The sequence below is a fragment of the Geotrypetes seraphini genome, chromosome 10, assembly GCF_902459505.1.
Source record: "Geotrypetes seraphini chromosome 10, aGeoSer1.1, whole genome shotgun sequence".
Classification (NCBI taxonomy): domain Eukaryota; kingdom Metazoa; phylum Chordata; class Amphibia; order Gymnophiona; family Dermophiidae; genus Geotrypetes; species Geotrypetes seraphini.
In genome coordinates this window covers 97,253,742-97,279,793 of record NC_047093.1, presented here as the reverse complement: position 1 = coordinate 97,279,793, position 26,052 = coordinate 97,253,742, and the positions used below count along the sequence as shown (strand labels likewise).

The window sequence follows — 26,052 nt, the reverse complement described above, 5'->3', positions numbered from 1 at the left end:
TGGTCTCCAACCCTGTCCTGGAGGATCACCAGGCCAATTGGGTTTTCAGGATATCCCTAATGAATATGCATGAGAGAGATTTACATATTCATTAGGGCTAGCAAGTGGCAGGCATGCAAATCTGCTCTATGCATATTCATTAGGGCTAGCCTAAAAACCTGATTGGCCTGGTGGTCCTCCAGGACAGGATTGGGGACCACTGTTTTAATAATAATAAAAATTTTAATAATAATTTATTTTTGTATATCGCTATACCTGAAAAGGTTCAAAGCGGTTCACAACAAAAGATAAAATACATACAATCAATAAAATTGAAATTACACAAGGCGGTCAGAAAACCAATATGGGGACTTACATATGATGAAAAAATTGCAGGCTGGAGCAATTTCTTACCAAAGAAGAGATGATTGGGAAGATGATTGCATAGCATAATTTTAATTATGCTATACAATTACATCCATTAGATGAAGTAAGGATCATAAAATGGAATCTTTACAAACTCTAGGGGCAACAAAGCAAGGGGAAATTGTTCAGGCTAAGGGAAAACAGATTTTACCATCTGTGGATAAAAGATAGTTCAGACAATAAATGGTAAAATTACAGATTCCAAACACTGAATAACTCCAAAAGAAAGCAGAACACAGTTTTTGGTTTGAAGATAACCTGGTGCAATGATGTAATTAGATTTGAGAGAAATATGCTGATTGAAAGAATTAAATCGATAAATAGAGTCTGGAAGGAATTTGTTTTTTGCTCTGTGCTGTATAATTGTGTACATCCACACTGAGTAAGGAATTGTATAAAGGAGTTCCTACATTTTGGCACCAAGAAGATGCCTACTTTCCTTTATAGAATACTAGTGTAACTAGAAATATACACATGCATGTGTTTAGGCATGTGCAGGACCGGATTAAAGGATAGGCCCAAGAGGCACGTGCCTAGGGCCCGACATTGTCAGGGGGGGGCCCAGGGCCGGCGTTATAGGGAGCAAACAGGGCAGCTGCCCTGGGCCCCACAGGTCCAGGGGGCCCCGCAGTCCGAAGTGCTTTATTAAAAAGCTAAATTTTCCTTTTCAGAGGGGCCCGACATGGCAGCCGTTCTCACAAACTGCCGGTGGCTGACCCGAAGCTTTCCCTCACTGCAGCAATCTGCCCTGTCAGAAACAGGAAGTTGCGGCAGAGAGAAAACTGCTTAGGTTATTTTTGGTATTTGACAGTTTTCAGTGTAGTGGTGGTGGAAGTCCTCCTCCCCCCACATCACCCCCCAACGGGAGCACCAACACTTGTCAGTTTAGTGGGGGGCTCCCCCCCACACCCCTTCAGAGCTCTAACAGCAACTATTTGAAGGCAGCGCACATAAGTCCTGCATGCGATTTTCAGTGTGCGATTGTCAGTGCAGTTTTGTCCCGCACGTTTTTGACGTCTCACCATGTAAATGACTAGAATAATGGCCTTTATGCACCCATCTGCCACTTAAATCTTATAGAAAGTACCTCGAATGCCTAATTCTGCACTGTACAAACATAACAACTGTGATGCAATTAGAAAGCTGAGCTGTTAAGTATCTTTCTCACTCCACACCCCAGTGATTGTAATGCAGCAATCAGTTTATATTCCCTATATCCAATATTTTTCAAAGCTTCACAATGCTGCCCTATGAAACAAGCAGATACTGTAGGATCCTTCTCTGTAGTAGCACTTAGGCAGATCTTACACCATCCCAAGGGTCCAAAATTCCCACAGCCTGCAAAGGCAACTTTTCATTGGATCAGCCATCATATTTACTTTGACCCTAACCAGAGTATCTGTACATATGAATGAAGTAAAGTTAATATCTGGTGAAGTTTTGCGAATAGATTATTAATCTAGAATCTTAGATGTAATCCTGGATTCTGATTTAGAATTAAATTATAATATGAGAATGCTCTCAAAAATTATTTTTCTGTCTTTGATAACTGAGAGTTATAAGATCCATCTTGTCACAATCTAGTTTTCGGGTACTTTGTCAGTTGATATTATTGCCATATTTGGATTACTGCAATTCTATTTAGGGGATAAGGATTGTGACTTTTATACCACCTTTATGTACAATCATACTGAAACTGGTTTACATACAGGTACTTCAAGTATTTTCCCTATCTAATAATGATAATAATAATAATAATTTTATTTTTATATATTTTACCAAAACCATAGTAGTTTGAGACGGTTTACAATAAGAAGAGCTGGACAGTCAGCGAAAGAATAACAATGAAGTCTTTGAATACATGAATATTTGTAGGGAGGGAGAGAGACAGAGTAAAAATCACAATGTAGGGACATTGAGTACATGTAAGTAGTATACAGGGATAAGGCTTTAAGAGTTCTGAGGAGTGCTTGATGATGTTGCCTAGCCAGCCGTTCTGTTGACTTACTTGGAAAGCAAGAGTTCTGTCAAAGAATCTTTCGTATCGGCAGGTTTTTATTGTAGGGTGGCTAAACATATGTATTCTGCGTGTAGGCCTGGTGGAACTATCCAATTTAAAATGGGAGACCAGGTATAGGGGGGCCAAACCAAGAATAGATTTGAAACATAGGCAGGCAAATTTGAACAACACTCTTGCTTCTAGGAGCAGCCAATGAAGTTTTTGGTAGTATGGAGTTATGTGATCCCATTTTTTTATACCGAAAATCAGTCGCACTGCCAAATTTTGTATGATTCGGAGTCTTTGAATGGTTTTTTTGAGATCCCAGATAAATGATGTTGCAATAGTCGAGCAGGCTTAAAATAATAATAATAATTTATTTTCTTATATACTGCCAAAGCCATGGTAGTTCGAAGCGGTTTATGGAGGATTGCCAATATCCTTATGAATTTAAATGCTTCCACAAATAAAGTAGTTTTCAATACTTTCTTAATTTTTTTTTTTATCAAAAAGGGCTCTTAATGGTCCTGTCAATTTATTCCATAATGTCACTCCAGCTAAAGAGATTGCAGATGTCCTTGTACTTTCATAATGTACTTGTGAAAATTCTGTGAATGGCAGTCATATCACCCCTTCAGACCTTAAAGTTTCTTAGCAGCCGACAGTGTGTCATTACGTGCATTAGAGACTAAAGGATGCTTTGATGAATAACTTTAAACATAAACACTAGTATTTTAAAGTTGATTTGGAATCTTACTGGCAGGCAGTGAAGTTTTTTTTTAGCCATGGTGTTATAAGACTGGGCTTCCCCACTGCTCCCTGCTGACTCGCGAGGCACTAGCAGCGGGGAGCTCTGGATGCCTGCAGCCGCTGCTGAAAAAGGCTCCATCACCGCATCGGCCCGAACAGCTGTTTTCAGGCTGGCCACGAGTGCCTCGCGTCTGGACGAAATTGAGCACCTCTTCCCCTGAGAAGTGCTCAATTGCTCCTTATGCGACCTAGCTAGTTAGTTGAAAAATACAGCAAATGTAAAGGGAAAGCAACCCTTCAGACCGGCAGTACCTCAGGATTTTTGTTTTTTAACAGAACAGACTCCGCTGGTTCTCAAAGTAATATGCCTTGCTAGAATTAGGGGACAAGGCTTACTGCTGAGGTACCTCTAAAAAAAATAAAGGAGAGGGGAGTGACTCAGCTCGAGACCTGCTGGGTTTGACACTGCCAAGGTCAGACGGACCCCCAAACAGGGCCCACCCAAGCTAAATCCGGCACAAAAAAGGGGACCAGGATCCCTAAACAAATTCCAACAGCTCTACCGAGGGAGATTGGTACAGCTCCTCACACCTGCTGAGACTGAAAGAAGACTGATAGGGATAGGGAAGGTACCTCTTATGTACTATTCCACAGTTTTGTTTCAGTCTCCACCTGCTGGCCATGATGAGATATATACCCCGCTTGTAAGAAACCTATACCAGTCTGGAGAGTTGCTAAAGAAGATCAAATTTTCTCACACCACATATCGGACATGCTGCAGCATTTTGGATCATCTGTAAGGCCTTACTTTGTGCCGACGCTATCCCCAAATAAAGGGCATTGCAGTAATCTAGCTTCGTGATTATTGTCTGAAACATTATCCAAAAGTCATACACTGACATCATCGATTTCAATCCGCTCAGTAGTCGCATGTGGAAAAAAGTAAATTTTATCATAGCTACTACCTGATCTTTCATCCTTAGTGTAGAATAGAATAGTGTATCTCAAACTGTGTGCTGCAGCACACTAGGGTACCTCCTGAGATTCCAAGTGTGCTGCAGCACACTGAGGAGGAAGAGACGTGCCAGCCTACAGGACGTGCCTCTAAAGGCAGGTCCTGAGGACGGGCCAGAGGTTCACATGCTGGCGCTGCATGTCTACTGGCAGCATCTGCCTGCTGTCATCGCGTATCTCCTGGGACTCCTGCCTTCCTCCTCTCTGTCCCGGTGGGCTCACAATTTATCTAATGTACCAGGGGCAATGGACTTGCCCAGGGTCACAAGGAGCAGTAACTTCAAGGTGCTGAAGCTGTAACTCTAACCAATAGCCACCCTCTCCTCTCTACTATGGAGCATCTGAAAATGTTCTTACTAGATTATAGTTATTTTAATATACAGCTGCTAGACTAATCTTTTCGGTTAGAAAATTTGAAGAGTCTTCACCTCTTTTGCACAAATTGCACTGGCTTCCGATTAGATACAGGATTAAGTTTAAGGTATCATGTCTAATACATAAGGCTTTATATGGGAATGCTCAAAAACAATTCATATCTCTTTTATGTATTCCAGCTAATTTTATTATTGCATGGAATAAAGGTAACTTTAAAATTCAATTTCCAACTGTTTTTAGAGTAATTAGGAAGAGTCAACTGGTATGATCGTTTTCTTATCAGACAGTTCAGATCTTCTTCTAGAAATAAGAAGCCTGAATTTATATATTATTTTTCATAAAGTTTTAAAGACTAACTTTTTTGATATGTTATTCTTGATATTTTATCTCTGTGCAATAATTTTTAAGTATATGTGCTACCCTTAATGTAGAGGAGTTCTTGTTGTAATCTACTATGAATCTGAATTGAAAAATAGCAGAATATAAATCTACTGATTAGATTAGATTAGATTAGGGTGGACTGGTAGTGGTTTGGGCCCAAAAGTGATTAAACTAGATGGAGGCTAGGGGAAAGTGGGCCCCTCTACCGCTGTGGACCTTCAGGCACTGCCCAATTGTCCCAATGATCAGTTGACCCCTGGTCCTAACTCTTAAGGTATGAGTGGCAACACCAGCAGATCTGGGTCAGAACAAAAAGGGCCACATCCAGAAAAACAGACTGGCAGAAGATGAGGAGATGTGAATTGAACAGCATCATTACCCTACCTCCTTAAGATTAATGTTGGATCCCATCAGTAGCTGCACAGTCTCATTGGGTAGGGAGAGGTTTTGAGTGAGGAATTGCTCAAATTCATTCTTATTCTTCACTACAGAGTCAAGCGTGAACCCTGAAACCAAAAAGAACAGAGAAATTATCAAAATATTTCCACAGTAATATCTTGACTGAGGGAGAAAAAGACACTCTGATACAAGTACTTGGTACTGTACTTTCATCAGATTCAACCACCTTTTGATATACTATACTTACAGCACTTTTTAAGTCAGAAAGACTAAAGTTTTGTGAGCTTGCTTAACACAAAGAGGTCAATTCTATACAAAGGACACCTATTGGAAAACTATTCTACAGAGAAAAGTAGGCACCTGCTTTCCTTTATACTGTAGAATACTAGCATAACTAGGTACATACATGCATAAACACTTAGGCCCATATTCTATAAATTGAGCCTTAAGTTAGGTGCCAGTAAATTGAGCCTTAAGTTAAGTGCCCTACTGGCACCTAACTTAAATGGTAAAAGCCATTAAAAAACAATTAAAATATTATTTTTAAAAATATGCAGGCACTTACTAGCGCCTAGAAAAATAATGTCTTCGTCGCCTCTACAGAGATGCTTTACATACATGTCTAGGTTGGCATAAAGCACCTCCATAGATACGATTCATGTGAAAGGTAGGTGCCAGAAATGAAGGCCATTAAAATCCTGGCCTCTGTAGTAACACAAGTATATCTTAAACCATCCCTAGGTCCAAAATCCCCACAGCCTGCAAAGGCAACTTTTCATTGGATCAGCCATCATATTTACTTTGACCCTAACCAGAGTACCGTATCTGTACGTATGAAGTAAAGTAAAGTTAATATCTGGTGAAGTTTTGCGAATAGATTATTCATCTAGAATCCTAGATGTAATCCTGGATTCCGATTTAGAATTAAATCATAATATGAGAAAGCTCTCAAAAATTATTTTTCTGTCTTTTATAACTGGTATTCATCCAGACTGCCTATTTAGTGTTAGTATTTTACTATAATACTCTGTTGTATTGTCTTATGTTTTTACTCTCTGATTGATGGTATGTACTTTATGGTAAATTAATTGCATTATAAGAATCCAAATCGCAATAACAAAATATAAATACAATCAGCAAAAAATTGTTATTAGCCTAGTGGTGGGGATACCCCATGAAAGTACATTTATAATAGGTGGCGAAAAATCCTCAACTTATCAACAATATACGGACAGCAACCCAATGAGTTCTTAAGCCAGTCCTGATCTGTATCATAGGCAAAAAACTCCACACATTTCAAAATGTAATTTTTCAAAATGGGACCAAAGCCACCATTGTGCACAGGGAGCCAGAAAAAGAACAAAACAGTTCACTTATCTTCTGACGATAACACAAACAGCAGCGAGTAGATCTTCCTGCTATAGCACTTCTCATGCTGACCAAAGACAAGGAACTGGATGTCACCAAACAAGACTCTTGTTTCGCCGAACAACGGCTGCATCAGGGCAATCACATTCTCTCCTGCTCCGTCCACTAATTGCATTGCCATAGTGTATTGTTTTGGTTTTATTCATTGTTGATAGTTAATAAATTGAACTAAAGAAACAAAGTCCAGTCTCCCTGGTATTAAGAGATTCATCCAGATCCAATGACTATAGTGGAAAGAAACAATGGTTCGGAAAAAAAGGAGATACCGCCTTCCCAAAATTGGAAAGCAAAAAATGACAACAAAGGTGACTAATTGTACCTTTCATAAAGCTGCGATTCTAGAAACGGTGGTGTTGTGTGATTGGCATGCGATCTGCAGCCATTTTTTAGGGCGGCCAATTACAGCGCCGTTTATAAAATCTGGCCCTTAGGCAATGAGCACTTACTCTAGTCACAGAGATGATGTAGATGTTCAAACCTAGCCTAACTTGCTAGTTTATAGAATTATGTATGAAAGCTTGAGCCCTATCCATGTTCTGCCCAAACTCTGTCCTTGTGAACACCCACCTGCAAACTCTGAGCTATCAAAGATATGTGCATGCTTACAGAAGAATGCCTAGACGGATTTTTGACATTTATATACACATGTGCACAAATATGCTGCCTATTATAGTAACATAACATAGTAACATAGTAGATGACGGCAGATAAAGACCCGAATGGTCCATCCAGTCTGCCCAACTTGATTCAATTAAAATTTTTTAATTTTTTTCTTCTTAGCTATTTCATTCTGCTGACATTTATCTTATTTCTGTTAAATGATTTTTTACAGTGCTGTTAAATGTTTTTATTTCTCATATTGTATCATGTTCGTTCTATGACTAGGATTCAATTTAACATCTCCAACGGCCTCTTACAAAGCCGCACTAGCGGCTGCCACACGGAAACAGCCCCGAAGCTCTTTAATTCTCTATGTGCTTCGGGGCCGTTAGCGCAGAGCAGCCGCTTGCATGGCTTTGTAAAAGAGGCCGCAAGTTTACCTCATTGATTGTGCTTATGCTTATGTTTGGTAATTTTAATATTTTTATGCAGTAAACAACAAAGTAAGTTTTATTTCAAGCTGTACTGCTTTACATTGCCTTGGGAGAATCTTTTTATAAATATCTATAAATAAATGTATGGTGGTATTCTAGTCATTTACACATATATTTAACATATAAACAGCATTGCCTTCTTTACAGAATTAATTTCCAAAGTGTGCTCTTTCATAACCATGACTCAGTATACAACAGCAATAACGCGTATTACATATACAACAATGAATTATTCTACAGCTGATATCCAGTAGTACTGGTATTGGAGAAAACAGGAGTCTTTTATAAAACAAAATTCCAAAGTAATTTTCCTGGGTAAGTAGTGATTTATACACATATAATCATAGGCAGCGGAACGCTTTTTTGTTTGGGGGGGGGGCAAAAGCTCCGCCCTAGACCCCACCCCATAATAATAGTACTAATTGTAAATGCCATTTCTTCCATTAATTTTCATATACACACAATATAATCTTATTAATAATATACAATGGTAACCACAAAATTAAACTACACAAAGCACACTTTTCCCCTCCCCACCACTGCACAGCATTTCTTCCTCTCCCCTCCACCTCCATGTGCAACGTCTTCCTCTCTCTCACTGTCCACCATCTCTCTCTCTCATTCCTTCCCTTGCTGCAAAGGGAGTTGGGAAAGAGAGAGGGATCTAGGGTGCCTCTCTCCCACCCCCTCTACTGCCACATCCAATATTTCTTCCTCTCTTATCCCCCGGACTACGTGCAGTATCTTTCGCTTCTGCCCACCAGCCCCATGTCCAACATTTCTGCTTCTACCACCCCTCTCCAGCTCCATGCCCACATCTCTTCCTCCGTTCCCTCTACACCATGTCCAACATTCCTCTTGCATCCATTTCCATCTGTCCCACTGTTTCCTCTCCACCACCACATCCAACATTTCTCCCTCTTATCTCTCTTTACCTTACTCCTCTCCCATCACCATGTCCAATAATTCTCCTTTCTTTCTTTCCCCATGTACACCATCTCTTTCCTTTCCTTCCACCCCCAGATCTAACATTTCTCCCTCCTTCCCCTCTCCTTCCCCTCCTTCCATCCCCAAGAACCTTTCTCTTCCCAACTGCCCTCCCATGCCATATCTCTCCCTTTCCAACTATCCTATTCTATATAGCTCCCTCCCTCTATACCACCCCCAGATCCACCATCTCTGCCTCTTTCCAACTGTTTCCCCTTCAAATATCTCATTCCCCTTTCCTTCACAGAACCCCATGCCTAACTACTCTACTTTTCTCTCCCTCCACAACATTGCCCACCATCTCTCTCTCTGATACCCTCTCTTCCTGGCCCTATAAGTTCTTCCCCTTCACTCCCCACACCCAGTTCAGCACATTTTGGAAACCCATCCTCTATTCTACCTTTAAAAAAAAAACAGTCCAGGGGTTTCCTGGTCTGGTACATCATCCCCCTTCACCTCCACTCGCATCTGTTTTTGTGGCAGGGGAATGTCGGTTCAGCAGCAACTTTAAAACACAGCCTGCAACTTCCCTTTGCACTTTCCTTGTGCCACGCTCTGCCTAAGCTCAAAACGGAAGTAGCATCATTAGTGCGCTGAGCGCGGCACAAGGAAAGCATGAAGGGAGGCCACAGGCTGCGTTTTGGAGTTGCTGCCACAGCCGACACTCTCCACTGCAGCCCGCCCTCTCTGACAACTTCCTGTTTCCGCTAGGGCGAGTCGCAGTGGAGAGCAGCGCTTTTCTAAAAAATTTAAGCTAAACACGCAGCAGGCGGGAGGAGTGGATGCTGCCGACCAGCAGGCACGCTGGCTGGTAGCAAGATGCCGCTCCCAGCCTCCCAAGAAGTGTTCCCCACAGGATCCCCCACACTATGGGCAATTGTTGGGGAGGCCATGCCTCCTCCCCCCCCCAGTTCCAACACCTATGTCATATAATAATTGTTTTAAACCTGCCTTCCTTTAGTATGGTTAACAACAAGGTGAGGGAGAAGTAAGTTGACTGGCATTTGTATGTGTGCGTGCGTGTATGTTCATTAATATGACTACAAAGGCACACGACTCAGTGGAGTTTCATGGGGCCATTTCTCTACCCTCAATATTAATGGAGGTTACTAGATATGAAGACTACAAAAATGAACTTGTGAGGGTCGCAGGTTAGAGACCACTGACCTATGTGCTGATAAGGGAGATTTCTAGTCAAAGGAAGGAGGAGCTGAGTTGCAAGGGCTGGAGAGTAGGTGGAGGCTGAGTGAGCCCTGTCTGGTATGTTGGAATGGGAGAAAGGGAGAAGGAATTTAAGAAGAATGGGAGAAAGAGTGAAGGGTCTGCTGTAGGCTGAGGGAAACAACTGGCAGTAAATGCAAGTGCATGATGTGTTGGAGGTGGAAACCCAAACTGAAAGAGTATATATTTCTGTGTCATATAAATAGAGCTTCCATTAGAAAGTCCACTGTTATGAATATGTTTATGATATACTAATATATGAAAGTGTATATTAAATGAAGGGAAGTTTTCAGCCTAGGGAATTTACCCAGCTAGCCAAACTTCCTAGACAAATTCCTTTGAACAGTGTCCTAATGTTGCTTTTTCTCTGTCTATATCCTTTCATTTTTTTTTTCACTTTGCTGCTTCTATTTGTGATACTTTTCTCATACAAAAATCTTTGTAAATAAATACCTCAAACTCATTGTCTCTTGACAACTCTAGTTTGTAACAGAGGCAATGGAGGGTAAAAACAACCTTCACAAGTTCTCTTGTTCTTGGCTCACTGCTGCAGAGCTGTCAAGTTACCCAGCTCCAGGAGAAGACTTTTTGAACAATCCAGTAGTTGAATATACATCCCAATTCAGTGTGTTATTTGCAGTTCCTGTTATATTTCCCCCTCAATATTTGTGAGGGTTAGGAGCAGAGCCAGCCCATGAATACTGAAAAAGCGTGAATAACTTTTAGGGCCGACTCTGACCCACCCCCGCCTCCCGGACCTCTCCACACCTTACCCGGTGGTCTAGCAGTGAAGCGGGGCAGGAGTGCTCTTCCTACACTACTGCCCTGTGCAGAGCCGTCAACAAAAATGGCTGCCATGAGTTCTCGCTGTAGTCTCGTGAGATCATGGAACTCACAGCAGTCATTTTTGTGGTCCAGGTTTAGAAACTCATGAATAACCAAAGTCGCAAGTACTAAACTGGTAAATCGGGAGGGAGAAGTGTACTACCAAATAAAATCAGTGCTTCAAAATCTCATAAGGTACTAGGTTAAGATTGCAGATATCTAAGACTAGATCAAAATCTTTCCCTCCTGGTACTGGGTAACTTGCCATTTCCCCAGCTCTTATCATTAAGTCTCTTCATTTGAGGCATGTGCTTAGTGGCGTAACAAGGGTAATTTGCAGCTGGGGCAGAGGCCCCAGCCATCACCACACCACGCACCTCCCTCCACTCTCTCCCGGTATTGACATACTATATTGCCTTCCACCCTGCCCCTGCACCCTTCTCATGCACCCTTCTTTCCCCATACCAACTAAGAGGAACATATCTTATTTGCTACTTGTGCTGGCCTCATCTTTTGCTCTGACATCACTTCCTGGTCCCCATGAACAAGAAGTGACATCAGAGGGAGAGATGAGGCTGGTGCGAGCAGCAGGTAAGAGATGCTCCTCGCAGCCAGCAAAGATTTGAAGATGTACAGGGAAAGGGTAGAAGAGGAAAGGTGTCGGCACACCAGCCAAGGTGGTGCTTGAAGTAGTCCGTCCCCCTACTCCACCTCCTTACTATACTATTTTTTAGAGTCCTCTCGCTCACCCACAAAGTATAACTACCACTTATCCTTACATAGGCTCTGCACTTTCTTTGCTACTTCTGGAGAAGCGCAATGTTGGGGGGAGGTGCAAGTGTGAGAAAATCAGTAAGTCAAGGAGAAGGGGAAGGAGAAATCCTAGTAGAGAGCCCACAAATAAATGTTTGTCTAGTGCCCAATATAGTGTTAATCTGATCCTGATTGCTATGCAGTAGTCAATCAGCATGAAATTACTACTGTGTTAAAACTATGACAGTAACCTGCAGCACATTGCAAAATGTCCCCTTTCCCATAAGAACTGCCGCTGCTGGGTCAGACCAGTGGTCCATCCTGCCAAGCAGTTCGCTCACGCAGCAGCCCTCAGATCAAAGACCAGTGCTCTAAATGAGTCCAGCCTCATCTGCGTACATTTCAGTTTAGCAGGAACTTGTCCAACTTTGTCTTGAAACCCTGGAGGGTGTTTTCCCCTATAACAGATTCCGGAAGAGTGTTCCAGTTTTCCACCACTCTCTAGGTGAAGAATAATTTCCTTATATTTGTATGGAATCTATCCCCTTTCAACTTTAGAGAGTGCCCTCTCGTTCTCCCTACCTTGGAAAGGGTGAACAGTCTGTTTTTATCTACTAAGTCTATTCCCTTCAGTATTTTGAATGTTTCGATCAAGTCCCCTTTCAGTCTCCTCTTTCCAAGGGAGAAGAGGCCCAGTTTCTCCAATCTCTCATTATACCGCAACTCCTCCAGCCCCTTAACCATTTTAGTCGCTCTTCTCTGGACCTTTTCGAGTAGTACCGTGTCCTTCTTTATGTACGGTGACCAGTGCTAGACGCAGTCTCCGATCTGTTTGTGATCCCCTTTTTAATTATTCCTAGCATTCTGTTCGCCCTTTTCGCCGCCGCTGCACATTGACTTGTCGATCAGAACTCCCAAGTCTCTTTCCTGGGAGATCTCTCCAAGTACTGCCCCGGACATCCTGTATTCGTGCATGAGATTTTTGTTACCGACATGCATCACTGTACACTTATCTACATTGAACCTCATTTGTCATGTCGATGCCCATTTCTCAAGCTTGATTATGTCACGTTGCAGATCTTCACAATCCCCCTGTGTCTTCACTACACTCTGAAAAACTTTGTATCATCCGCAAATTTAATCACCTCACTCGTCATAACAATGTCCAGATCGTTTATAAAGATGTTAAAGAGCACGGGTCAAAGCACCAAGCCCTGCGGCACCCCACTGGTGACGCTCTTCCAGTCCGAGTATTGTCCATTTATCCCCGCTCTCTGTTTCCTATGCTCCAGCCAGTTTTTAATCCACGCGAGTACTTCACCCTCGATACCATGACTCGCAATCTTTGGAAGTAGTCGTTCATGTGGAACCTTGAAGAACGCCTTCTTAAAATCCAGATTAACAATGTTGACCAGATCGCCCTTGTCTATCCGCCTGTTTACTCCCTTGAAGAAGTGCAGCAAGTTTGTCAGACAAAATCTGCCTTTGCTGAAACCATGCTGGCTGGTGAAGAGGCCTGGTTTGGCGCACACTACGCAGAAGCATTAGCAGGGCATGACAAGAGACCTTCCTAGTCCTGATCAGAGGGTCTTATATACATGCAAACAAATTTAAAACTTTGAAAGAGTCAGGATAATAAACAAAAGACCAGGAAACCGATATATAGCACAGGAAAAGGGGAATTCACTATTTGTGTGAGGTGTTAGGTGGGGCAGAATCATAGAGGAAATCAGGTATGATATACATAATACATATATAGAGGTATTAAGAACTCCATCTTGTATTAATGACTCCAGCTTGATTTTTTGTCTGTTCTTTGTTCTCTCTGAGTCTTCCCGCCTTGAGCCTCGTGGTTCTAATTAATACCAGACCTCTCAGTCTGGCTTGTGGAAGATATATGGTATACAGATAGTTATATGTATCTTATGAATGCAATATGTGTGTTGGTATATGTGTGTGGGATCCCATGAGTGATAATGTGTGTGTTATGTGGTATGAATGATATGTGAGAGAATGATTTGTACTTAATTTCAAATATTTTATATATTTTAAACCTGAAGAAATTTTAAGGAGAAATCCTAAGAGGCAACATCTGGAAAGAGATAGAGCCAGAAACACTGTACCAGTCTTTGAGAGACTCAGAGCAGGAAGGATGAGCTGGTTTGACCTCCAGCATAGGAGGGAGGGGGAGTAGGCCTCCTCCTTCTTCTGTTGCTGACAGGGACATGAATTTATCAGCAGATGCTGAAAGCAGAAAGGCAGGCTGACTTTAACAAACAAGCTGTTTTGGATTTAAAGTGTTCTTTAGATATGTTATAATGTTTTTATACATATTTAGAAAGTAATGTAAACAAAAATATGATTTGTGAAACTTTTATTTCAATGTCAAAAGGAAGTGCTTTGTTCAAATCTAAGGACAGCTTCTGTTGGTTGATTGGTTGACAAGTGTGATGTCATACTGCCTTGTGAAAAATATAAAAGGAACGGACCAGTATAGACTCAGAGAGACCATCAGAAGAGGTGTAAATTTCACGCCTGATGGGACTCCATCACACATGTGATTTCTGAGACATGTAAGATTAACATTAATAAATAATAATATTGAACTGGTAATATATGTGTATTTGCCATTATTCCTAAGCATTTAAGAGTGAGCTTGGCACAGAACGCAGCACATGTGCGCTAATCACTAATCAAAGGTCATCATTAGACCATGTCTGTCAAGGTGATCAATGATGCGGTCCTTTACCAGCATCTCTACCATCTTTCCCAGAACCGAGGTCAGACTCACCAGTCTGTAGTTTCCTGGATCTCCCCTCGAACCCTTTTTGAAGATCGGCGTAACATTCGCCACCTTCCAGTCTAGCGGAATCTTTCCCGATTTGATTGACAGGTTGGCTATTAGTTGAAGCAGTTCAGCTATAGTCCCTTTCAGTTCCTTATGACCCTCGAATGGATGCCATCCGGTCCCAGGGATTTATCGCTCTCTATCCTATCAATCTGCCTGTGTACCTATTCTAGACTGACTGTGAGCCCTGTCAGTTTCCCGTCTTTGTTTTCAGCATAGAGCCTGATGGGTTCCTGTATGTGCTTACATAGTGTAATCACTAACACCTCAAAATTTCTTGTGAAACACACTAAAATATCCTCAAAGTTTAGCTAAAACGCAAGAGAAAATATCCCAATGGATATAAGGGAGAAGTACTTAAGGATCTCAAGCGCTCACAGCTAGAGGCTCGATGTATATTACGAGCCAGTAGCCATAGGGTGAGCTATTATTGGTCCGGTATATTCTCCTAATTTCTCTGTTTTATCAAAAACTCCTTTATTAGTTTTTTACGTTTCTTCTGATATTATTTTGTCCTTATTTTATTTTTAAAAAACATTAAATATTATGCAAATCTAGTTTGCCTATTTGCTTATTCGCATATTAGCTGCATCCAACAAATCATTCTTAAGAGTTGTTAACGTGGTGATATCTTCATTTGTTAAATAGCACTTTCTCATTCAACAATATAGGAATTCTGAAGTACTTAGCTTCTAAACAGTTTAGAAGCTAAGTACTTCAGAATTCCTATATTGTTTTAGCTAAACTTTGAGGATATTTTAGTGTGCTTACATAGTGACAGACAGAAACTGTGAGTTTTTTTTTTTAAAGCTGTCAGTGAAAACTCTGTCTAACGCAGTGGTCTCAAACTCAAACCTTTTGCAGGGCCACATTATAGATTTGTAGGTATATCTGGATTTTCAGAAGGCGTTCGACAAAGTTCCACTTGAACGACTACTTTGGAAAATTGCATGCCATGGAATCGAGGGTGAAATACTCATGTGGATTAAAAACTGGCTTTAGAAAACAGAGAGTGGGAGTAAATGGACAATACTCAGACTGGAAGAGCGTCACCAGCGGGGTGCCGCAGGGCTCGGTGCTTAGACCTGTGCTCTTCAACATCTTTATAAATGATCTGGACATTGGTACGACGAGTGAGGTGATTAAATTTGTAGACGATATGAAGTTATACAGAGTAGTGAAGACACAGGGAATTGCAAAGATCTGCAACATGACATAATCAGGCTCGAGAAATGGGCATCGCCATGACAAATGAGGTTCAACGTGGATAAGAGCAAAGTGATGCATGTCGGTAACAAAAATCTCATGCACGAATACAGGATGTCTGGGGCGGTACTTGGAGAAACCTCTCAGGAAAGGGTCTTGGGAGTTCTGATCGACAAGTCCATGAAGCCATCTGCAAATGCACTGTGGCATTCAGGACTAATGTCAGAAAGTTCTGCTTCACACAGAGAGTGGTTGGCATCTGGAATACTCTCCCAGGGGAGATTATTGCAGAATCGACAGTCCTAGGCTTCAAAAGCAAACTAGATGCATATCTCCTTGAGAGAGGCATATAAAGTATGGTTGGCTATAAAATAAACCAGGTGTATACCTGGCAGGGCCTCCGCGTGTGCGGATCGCCGGACTTGATGGACCGAAGGTCTGATCCGGAGATGGCGCTTCTTATGTTCTTATGTTCTTATGGCAGCGAAAAGGACAAATAGAATGCTAGGAATGATCAAGAAAGGGATCACGAACAGATCAGAGAAGGTTATCATGCCGCTGTACCGGGCCATGGTGAGCCCTCACCTGGAGTACTGCGTCCAGCACTGGTCGCCGTATATTAAGAAGGACACGGTACTACTCGAAAGGGTCCAAAGAAGAGCGACTTAAACAGTTAAGGGGATGGAGGAGTTGCCGTACAGTGAGAGATTGGAGAAGCTGGGCCTCTTTTCCCTTGAAAAGAGGAGACTGCGAGGGGACATGATCGAAACATTCAAAATACTTAAGGGAATAGACTTAGTAGAGAAAGACATACTGTTTACCCTCTCCAAGGTGGGGAGAACGAGAGGATACTTTCTAAAGATGAAAGGGGATAGATTCTGTACAAACATAAGGAAATTTTTCTTCACCCAGAGAGTGGTAGAAAACTGGAATGCTCTTCTGGAGTCTGTTATAGGGGAAAACACCCTCCAGGGTTTCAAGACAAAGTTGGACAAGTTCATTCTAAACTGGTGAGACTGGACTCATTTGGAGCACTGGTATTGACCTAGGGGCCGCCGCATGAGCGGACTGCTGGGCAGGATGGACCACTGGTCTGACCCAGCAGCGGCAATTCTTATGTTCTCAGAAAATGTCTTATTAAAGAAATGACAATTTTGCATGAGGTAAAACTCTTTATAGTTTATAAATCTTTCCTTTTGGCTAGGTCTTAATAATAATATTGTAATTGATATTGTAATAATATTGTAATAATATTGTAATTGATAGCTATAAGAGAAATAGTTTTATTTTACTTTTGTGATTATGATAAACATACCGAGGACCTCAAAATAGTACCTGGCGGGCCACGAGTTTGAGACCACTGGTCCCCGGTCAGACTCAACCTATTCATCTGATCCCTCTCCCCCTCCCTCAACAAGTTGCTTTCAGCAGAAGTCCTCCAACATAACCCCCCAAAACCCTGGTTGTCCGATTGGCCTCTTCCGCCCCTTGACTCAACTTACAAGAAGAATTCCCTGGTATCTAGAAGCTACCTGGCCTCCATCCCAACCACCCTTCCCCAAGCTAAAAAATATAAAATCCCTGATGTCTAGGTTACCCTCCCCTATGACCCTCCACTCAAGGTACACCATAAAAGAACCAGAAGTAATGCCCATTGTCTCTTTCCTCCGGCACCATCATCTTGAAAAAAAAAAAAACCACATTATTTTTTAGCGCTGGGGGCATGTTTGGGGTGGAGAGTAGGTATGCACTGCACTAATCAGTTAGCACTTGGACACTGGCACACACTGACTGATTAGCACAGGAAGTCCTTACTGCCCTCAAATAGGTGGTGGTAAGGGCTCAGACGCTAATGGACATGCACTAATAGGAGAAGCCAAATTACATTACATTACATTACATTAGGGATTTCTATTCCGCCATTACCTTGCGGTTCAAGGCGGATTACAAAAGGTTAATTTAAAAAGACAGAATTACAATGATTAGCTAGAGAGGTAAGTTGTAGATCTTAAGAGCATTTAGAGGTCGTGTTGTTATTGCTGTTTCAGGAATTTCTTGAATAGTGTGGTTTTTATTTCTTTTCTGAACGTCCTATAGTCTGGGGTGGTCATAGGAAAATTGCAGCCATTTTAGAGCCACACCCAGCCCACTTTTAGCACAGCTTTGGAAAAGAGCCCCACAGCACAGTACCAAGTATAAAACTGCTGACTAGATCCAGATTTGCAGGACAAGGTTGATCTAGTCCTGGGTTTATCCCAATGCATGCTGGGACTTTTAATCTTGCTTTTCTTAGGGAATGTAATGGGGGAAAATCAGGACTAGTGTACAAGTCCCTGCATGTAAATGATACACCCAGGACTAGATCAACCCTGTTCTGTAAATCTGGATCTAGTTGGCACCCTTAACAAGTATGAAAAGAAAAACTTAAATAAAACAAAAAATATTTTTAAAAAATAGAAAAAAATTAAAACAAGATTCCATTTGTTTCCTCTTTCCTATTTTTAATGGAGTTCTTTTCATTACTTTGATTGGATTATTTTGTAAACCACTTTGGGCTAGATTCACTAACCTCACGGATCCTATCCGATCCGTGAGGTTGCCAGGCATCTGATTCATGACGCGTCCTTGTGCAAATGGGGGCGATCGGAGTCACTCCCCCAACCGACTGCATGGATCTCTGGAGAGCAATCCTGATGTATGTGCAGACCGTCTTCTTTGCCTGTAGATCAGGGGTGTCAAAGTCCCTCCTCAAGGGCCGCAATCCAGTCGGGTGTTCAGGATTGCTATAGATGGTGTGCGCATGCACTTTTGCTCTCCGTGAACAAAATTGCTTTTTTATTTTGTGACTTTTATTTTGACTCGCGAGTGGTTTTAACCTGCGGATTTAAAGTGAGGCTGCACTGTGGCGTGATGGAGGCAAGTTTAAAAGACCCAAAGGGAGGGGAGGGGAGATGAAAGACAGAAGCTAGAGTCACGGGCATAGAAGTAGAGAGAGTGAAGAGAACTGCTGGTTGAACCCGGGAGGGGGTGAGAGAGGGACGGCAAGGTTAGGCACAAAATACTGACTTTTTTGTATGGCTATTTAAGTGGTCTGCTGGCAGCTAGCAGCTGGTCTGGTCTTTGAAAAAAAATGACCAGGTTGTCTGAAAACTAGCCAGCTGGCAATCCCATACATAACAGGAACAGAAAATAGGACAGCTTATACAGGGCTTTTTATTTTGTTACCGTGTGAGATAATATCATCCCCTCAGTGAAAAAGATCAGTTAGAACAACATCTAGACAGAAAGTAACTAACATAATACTTTAATCCTTAAAACAGAACAGCGCCATCAAGCAGCCTTAAAATAAATTGCAGACTCCAATGTATTAGGTTTTAACATAACTGTTCCACATTTCAGCAGGTAACATTTCTTCAGGCCAGACACTTTTATAATCAAAATACTAAAGAGGATCTCCAATACTAACTCAAAATGTGTGACATTTCAGACTGAAATGATGAAGATGACATCTGAACATGGAACCTGCATATGCTTCAAAAATTCAGAATCAAAGCAGGGTAGTCTGGTGAACAGTATTACATCCTGTAAAAGAACTACCAAAATGCAAAATTGAAAATTTTGGATTAGAGGCTAGTGCCTCTTACCTCCTTGGCTGTTGAAATGATTCTCCATAGAGTTAGGATCATTGCTGAGGGACTCTAGGTGATATCGTAAGGACTCAAGTTCTTCCTCTAGATTTGGACGATCAGGGTCGAAGAGGTTACTTTTCTCCACCACTTCATTGATTCGTTCTAACAGTTGGGTAACCCTGGGTAGGAGGAGAAGAGAAGGGTGCAATGACCAAAAGTTTATATTAAAAATCTAAATAGATCATCTTATGAATAAAATTTCATTAGAGACCAAAAACCCTACTGGTAATATAAATAGGTGAGCCCCAAATACGAAAGGAACATATGGAGAGAACTTCTCTGATAAAAAGTCAATCACTAGCCCCTTACTGAGAGTTCAGAAGCCACATTAGGCAGAGCCAGCTTGAAGATCTTGGGTATATATGATATGATGGGATATTTTTATGTTGATAATTTTTGAAAATTTAAAAACACAAAGAGATCTTTTCTGCTAACAATATCTCTATTGTAGTTAGTGCTAACAAGTACCCCATTATCTTATACATACAGACTGAGATACTAAGGGCTCCTTTTACAAAGGTGCGCTAGTGGTTTTAGTGCGCGCTAAAATGCTGCGCGCGCTAATCTTGTACGTGCGCTAAAAACGCTAGTGCACCTTTGTAAAAGGAGCCCTAAGGCCCTGGATTCTATAAAGTCAGCCTAAAGTTAAGTGCTGATATAGAAATGTAGAAACATGATGGCAGATAAAAGCCAAATGGCCCATCAAGTTTCAAGTTTTCTTTATTTTTGATATACTGTTTATCAGTTAGGTATCTAAACGGTTTACAATAAAATAAGATTTAAAAATGAAATATCAAAATAAAAGAAATATATTAAAAGTTAAAAACGTACAGAGACATAATCAAACTGATGTACATGAGACGAAGTGAGATGAGGGAAGGTAAGTTTGTAAATACATCGAGACTAAAAATAAAAATAAAGGGAGGTAAAATGGAGAAGGGGAAATACATTAGGGTACAAAAGAAACGTTTTGACTTTCCAAATTACTTCAGAGAGTTGTATAAGAATTATTTGAGAGAGCTGTTTAGATTGAAAGCTCTTTCGAGCAGGGACTGTTTTCTTACTCTTTGTGACTCTGTGCAGCGCTGCGTGCATCTGGTAATGCTATAGAAATAATTAATAGTAGTAGTAGTAGTAGTAGTAGTAGTAGTAGAAGAGAGTACAGGAGTCTTTAAAAAGAGAAGTCTTGAGTTTACTTTAAAATTTTTCTAGAGAGTTTTCTAGTCGGAGATTTAATGGAAGGGCATTCTACAGAGATGGTGCAGTGACTGAAAAGCCCAGTTACTTACCGTAACAGAGGTTATCCAGGGACAGCAGGCAGCTATTCTCACATATGGGTGACGTCATCGACGGAGCCCGGATGCGGACGCCTCAAAAGCAGACTTTTGCTTGAAGAAACTTGAAGTTTCGAGTTGCCCGCACCGCGCATGTGCGAGTGCCTTCCCTCCAAGCGCAGGGCACGTCTCCTCAGTTCAGATAGCCAGCAGAGAAGCCAACCTGGGGAGGTGGGTAGGACGTGAGAATAGCTGCCTGCTGTCCCTGGATAACAACTGTTATGGTAAGTAACTGTGCTTTATCCCAGGACAAGCAGGCAGGTATTCTCACAAGTGGGTGACCTCCAAGCTAACCAAAGTGGGATGGTGGGAGAGTTGGCAACTTAGAAGAAAAAATTTTGCAATACTGTTTGGCCAAACTGTCCATCCCGTCTGGAGAAAGTATCCAGACAATAGTGAGAAGTGAAGGTATGAACCGAGGACCAAGAAGCAGCTCTACAAATTTCCTCAATAGGTGTACATCTGAGGAAAGCTACTGAAGCTGCCATTGCTCTGACTTTATGGGCTGTGACTTTTACTGTGAAGGGGTAATCCAGCCTGGGCATAGCAGAAAGAGATACAAGCCGCCATGCAGTTGGAGATGGTATGCTTAGAAATAGGATGGCCCAACTTATTTGGATCGAAAGAAACAAAAAGTTGAGAAGCAGTTCTGTGTGGTTTGATGCGTTCCAAGTAGAAGGCCAAAGCACGTTTACAGTCCAGAGTATGAAGAGCTGATTCTCCAGGGTGAGAATGAGGCTTTGGAAAAAAACACTGGAAGTACGATGGATTGGTTGAGATGAAATTCTGAGACCACTTTAGGTAGGAATTTCGGATGAATACGAAGAACAACTTTGTCATGATGGAACACTGTGAATGGTGGGTCAGTAACTAAAGCTTGCAGCTCACTGACTCGTCGAGCAGAAGTAAGGGCAATGAGAAACACCACTTTCCAAGTGAGATACTTCAGATGAGCCTTATCAATTGGTTCAAATGGAGGCTTCATGAGTTGAGTAAGGCCAACATTGAGGTCCCAAACCAAAGGAGGCGGTTTGAGAGGAGGGCTGGCATTGAAAAGTCCTTTCATGAATATGGAAACCACCGGATGAGCAGAGAGGGGTTTTCCTTCAATAGGCTGATGGAAAGCCGCAATTGAACTGAGATGGACTCGTATTGATGTAGACTTGAGGCCAGAATTGGATAAGTCCAAAACAGAAGATAAGGAGGAATGCTGAGGCTCCTTTTCATGAGGAAAAACACCATGTAGAAAATCTAGTCCATTTTTGGTGATAGCATTGTCTAGTTGTAAGCTTTCTAGAAGCTTCTAAAATGTCTCTTACAGATTGAGAAAACTGAAGAGGAGTTATGTTAAGAGGTACCAGGCTGTCAGGTGTAGAGACTGCAGATTGGGATGAAGCAGAGATCCTTGACTCTGTGTGAGCAGAGAAGGAAAAACTGGTAGAAGGTATGGCTCCTGGTAGAAGGTATGCTGCTGAGTTGAAGTAGAAGGGAATACCAGGGTTGTCTCGGCCACCGAGGAACGATTAGAATAATGGTGGCATGATCATTCTTCAATTTGACGAGAGTCTTGAGAATAAGAGGGAATGGAGGAAATGCGTAGAGAAAAAGATTTGTCCATTCCAGAAGAAAAGCATCTGCCTCGAGGCGGTGAGAAGAGTATATCCTGGAGCAGAACTGAGGCAGTTTGTAATTGTGGGAAGCTGCAAAGAGGTCTAACTGTGGCATTCCCCACTGTGAAAAAATGTGACGAAGAGGTGAGGAATGGAGAGTCCATTTGTGAGGTTGCAGTAGCTGACTCAAGTTGTCCGCTAAGCAATTCTTTGCCCCTTGAATGTAGACAGCTTTGAGGAAGGTGTTGTGGCGGATTGTCCAGTCCCAAACCTCCAGAGCTTCTTGACAAAGGGAGGCAGACCCTGTCCCTCCCTGTTTGTTGACATAATAAATGGTGACTTGGCTGTCCGTCCGAACGAGGACTACTGTGTCGTGAAGTAGATGTTGCAAAGCATGAAGAGCTTTGAGGATCGCTCTGAGTTCCAATTGATTGAAATGACACTGATGATCCGTACTGGTCCAGAGGCCTTGAGTACAGAGACCATTGAGATGAGCGCCCCAAGCGTGGGTCGAAGAGTCTGTCGTGAGGACTTTCTGATGCGGGGGCATTTGAAAAAGCAAGCCTCTGGAAAGATTGGAAGAGAGCATCCACCAACGGAGAGACTTCTTCAAGGAAGGAGTGACTGAAATGTGTCGAGAAGGAGGATTGCAAACTTGCGTCCATTGAGATGTCAGGGTCCACTGAGGAATTCTGAGGTGAAGTCTGGCAAAAGGAGTCACGTGTACTGTGGAGGCCATGTGACCCAGAAGTACAATCATGTTTCTCGCTAAGATAGAAGAGCGGGAAGACACTGTATGACAGAGTTGAAGAAGAGCTTCCAGTTGTTGTGGAAGGAATGCTCTGAGTTGGACAGTGTCCAGAACAGCTCCAATGAATTGTAGATTCTGTAAAGGCTGAAGTTGAGATTTGGGAAAGTTGATTTCGAATCCCAAACTTTGTAGGAACCAGGTAGTCCCTTAGGTCACTACAATAACCCCTTGAGAGGTGGAATCTTTGATGAGCCAGTCGTCGAGGTAGGGAAATACCTGAAGACCATGGTTTTGGAGAGCTGCCGCTACCACTACCAGGCACTTGGTGAACACTCTGGGAGACGAGGCCAGGCCGAAGGGTAGTAGTCTGTATTGATAATGCAGATTCCCCACCCGAAATCTGAGGTATTGACAGGAGGCCGGATGAATGGGGATATGAGTGTAGGCCTCCTTGAGATCCAGAGAGCATAACCAGTCGTTCTGCTCGAGAAGGGTATAAAGAGATGCCAGGGACAACATTCGAAACTTTTCTTTGACTAGAAATTTGTTGAGGTCCAGAATGGGCCGCAGATCGCCCGTCTTCTTCGGAACAAGGAAGTAACGGAAGTAAAACCCCTTGTTCTGCTGTTCTAAGGGAACTGGTTCGATGGCATGGAGAGAAAGCAGAGCTTGAACTTACTGAAGAAGAAGGGCGGTCTGGGATGGATTGGAAGGATACTCTCTTGGAGGAAGCTCTGGTGGAACCTGAGTGAAATGAAGAGAGTATCCTTCCCTGATGATGGTAAGCACCCAGAGGTCGGATGTAATTATCATCCATTGGTTGTAAAAATGATGGAGACGACCTCCTATAGGGGGAAAAGGAGACAAGAGATAGAACGGTAGAGGTTATGCTCTGTTGCAAACAGTCAAAAAGGCTGAGAAGCCTTAGATGCAGCAGAAGGCTGAGAAGCCTTAGATGCAGCAGAAGGCTGAGGTTTCTGTTGCTCCTGAGCTTGCTGTTTTTTCAGAGGAGGGCGAGTATAAGGAGCCAGCTTCGGAGCAAAATGCCTTTGATAGATAAGAGCAGGGCGTGCAGGCTTGGCAGGAGCTGGCTTTGGCTTAGGTCTGACTATAGAAGCAAATGATTTTTCATGGTCAGATAATTTCTTGGTGGCTGCCTTGATGGATTCATCAAAGAGGTCGTTGCCCTCATAAGGAATGTTAGCCAAGCGGTCTTGAAGGTTAGAGTCCATGTCAATGGTATGAAGCTAGGTAAGACGACACATAGCTACAGAGCAAGCAGCCTCTCGGGCAGATAACTCGAAGGCATCATAAGATGATTGGAGGAGATGCAGACATAATTGAGATAAATAAGCAATAACTTCCTGAAACTCAAAATGCATTTGGGTATCCAAATAATTCAAAAACTTTGGTAGAAGAGAAATAAGGAATTCAAAGTAAGTGATGAATTGAAAATTATAATTGAGGACTTTAGAGGACATCATAGCATTCTGGTAAATGCGACGTCCGAATTTGTCCATAGTTTTCCTTCCCTTCCAGTAGGGATGGTGGTGTAAACCTTGGAAGGATGGGACCTTTTCAAGGAGGACTCGACGAGCAGGGATTGATGAGATAACTGAGAGTTGTCAAACCCTTTGCGATGCACAGTCTTATACCTAGAGTCCAATTTTCCTGGAACAGCCGGTATGGAAAAAGGTGTTTCAATGCAACGACCAAAAGTCTGATTCAAAAGCTTATGAGACTCTGCAGGAGGTTGAGGAAGATGCATGACTTTGAGATACTCTTTAGAAAATTTGGAGCCAGTATCCAATTGAATATCCAAGTTCACAGCCATCTGTCAGAGGAAAGACGAGAAAGATAGCTGATCTGCCAATGCTTTGCCTCGAGAAGGACTTGAGGACGTCGAGGCAGTCTGTGTCGAAGATGAAGCTTTGGCAGGGAAAAAGGCATCAAAGGAACCTGGACATGGACGAGGCAATTGAGACCAGGACATCCTTGAGGTCCGGCATCAGAGACCTCGAACAAGGAGTCGGTGGTCTGGTCGAGGTTGGAGTAAATCGAGGCTTCGAGGAAGAAGGTCTGTCGTGAGACGAAGAACTATGCCAGGAAGGATGCCTCGATGAAGGCCTCGAATGTCGGTGAGAACTGTGTCTGGAACCAGATCTCGAGGATCGAGGAGACTTCGCCTCGGAGACGTGGGCAGCCGAAGCCGATGTACGAATAGGACTAGAGGCTATAGATCGACGCTCCAGAGGTTTGGTGGAGGAACCTCGATGCACTCGCAAAGAATCTGCTCCTTGCTTTACGTGCTTGGATGCCAGACCAGACACTCGCAGAGACTCTGCTCCCTGCAAAGAGTGTGTAAGTTCAGACTGGGGCAAAGGAAGCGGCTCAACCTCACAGGAGTCTGCTGAATGCCCAGGCTGGATAAGAGGAAGCAATTTGGGCCCCATGTTAGTAAGGAACTGAATAAACTGCTTCTCTAACATGGTCTGGAAAGAAGCCGGCAAGGATGGATCCGCGTCTGAAACCGGACCACCTGCTTTGGCTGAAGGTTCCTTCAAGGTAGTGTGAGCATGCTTCGACTTGGGAGTCTTAGACACTTTAATCACCACCGGCGGAACCGACTGCTGAGCTATCTGACCTGAGGAAACAGGGGAAGATACAGCAGATGACGTCGAAGCAAGAGCCGCTGCAAACGACGAAGGTCTGATGAGGCTCGAGGTAGAAGCAGTAGGCGCAGAAGGAGCCTCGGTGGGAGTCAAGGCTGAAGATGCCTTCGAAGTCGAGGGATCCATAGAAGACTCCATCTCGAAGAACTTGTCCACCAAAATGCAATGACGCTTAAAAGCACGAGGCTGAAGTGTTTGGCAAGGCAGGCACGACCTAGGATGATGTTTCAGCCCAAGGAACTTGAGGAAGCGTCCATGAGGGTCCGTAAGAGAGATCGCACGCTGACACTTGTTACACCTCTTGAAGCCCG

The 26,052-nt window shown here is 42.7% G+C and overlaps 1 protein-coding gene across 5 annotated transcripts in view; it reads right to left on the bottom strand.

The window, feature by feature from the left end:
- ABCA2 (ATP binding cassette subfamily A member 2) overlaps nucleotides 1-26,052 on the bottom strand; it is a 602,913-nt gene that overhangs the window by 368,395 nt on the left and 208,466 nt on the right. For all 5 annotated transcript variants that reach the window (XM_033959797.1, XM_033959792.1, XM_033959793.1 and 2 more), the window contains 2 exons: nucleotides 19,330-19,493; nucleotides 5,309-5,430 (listed from right to left, as the gene is read on the bottom strand). In XM_033959797.1, the coding sequence (XP_033815688.1) occupies nucleotides 5,309-5,430; nucleotides 19,330-19,493 (286 nt within the window). The remainder of the gene's footprint in view (nucleotides 1-5,308; nucleotides 5,431-19,329; nucleotides 19,494-26,052) is intronic.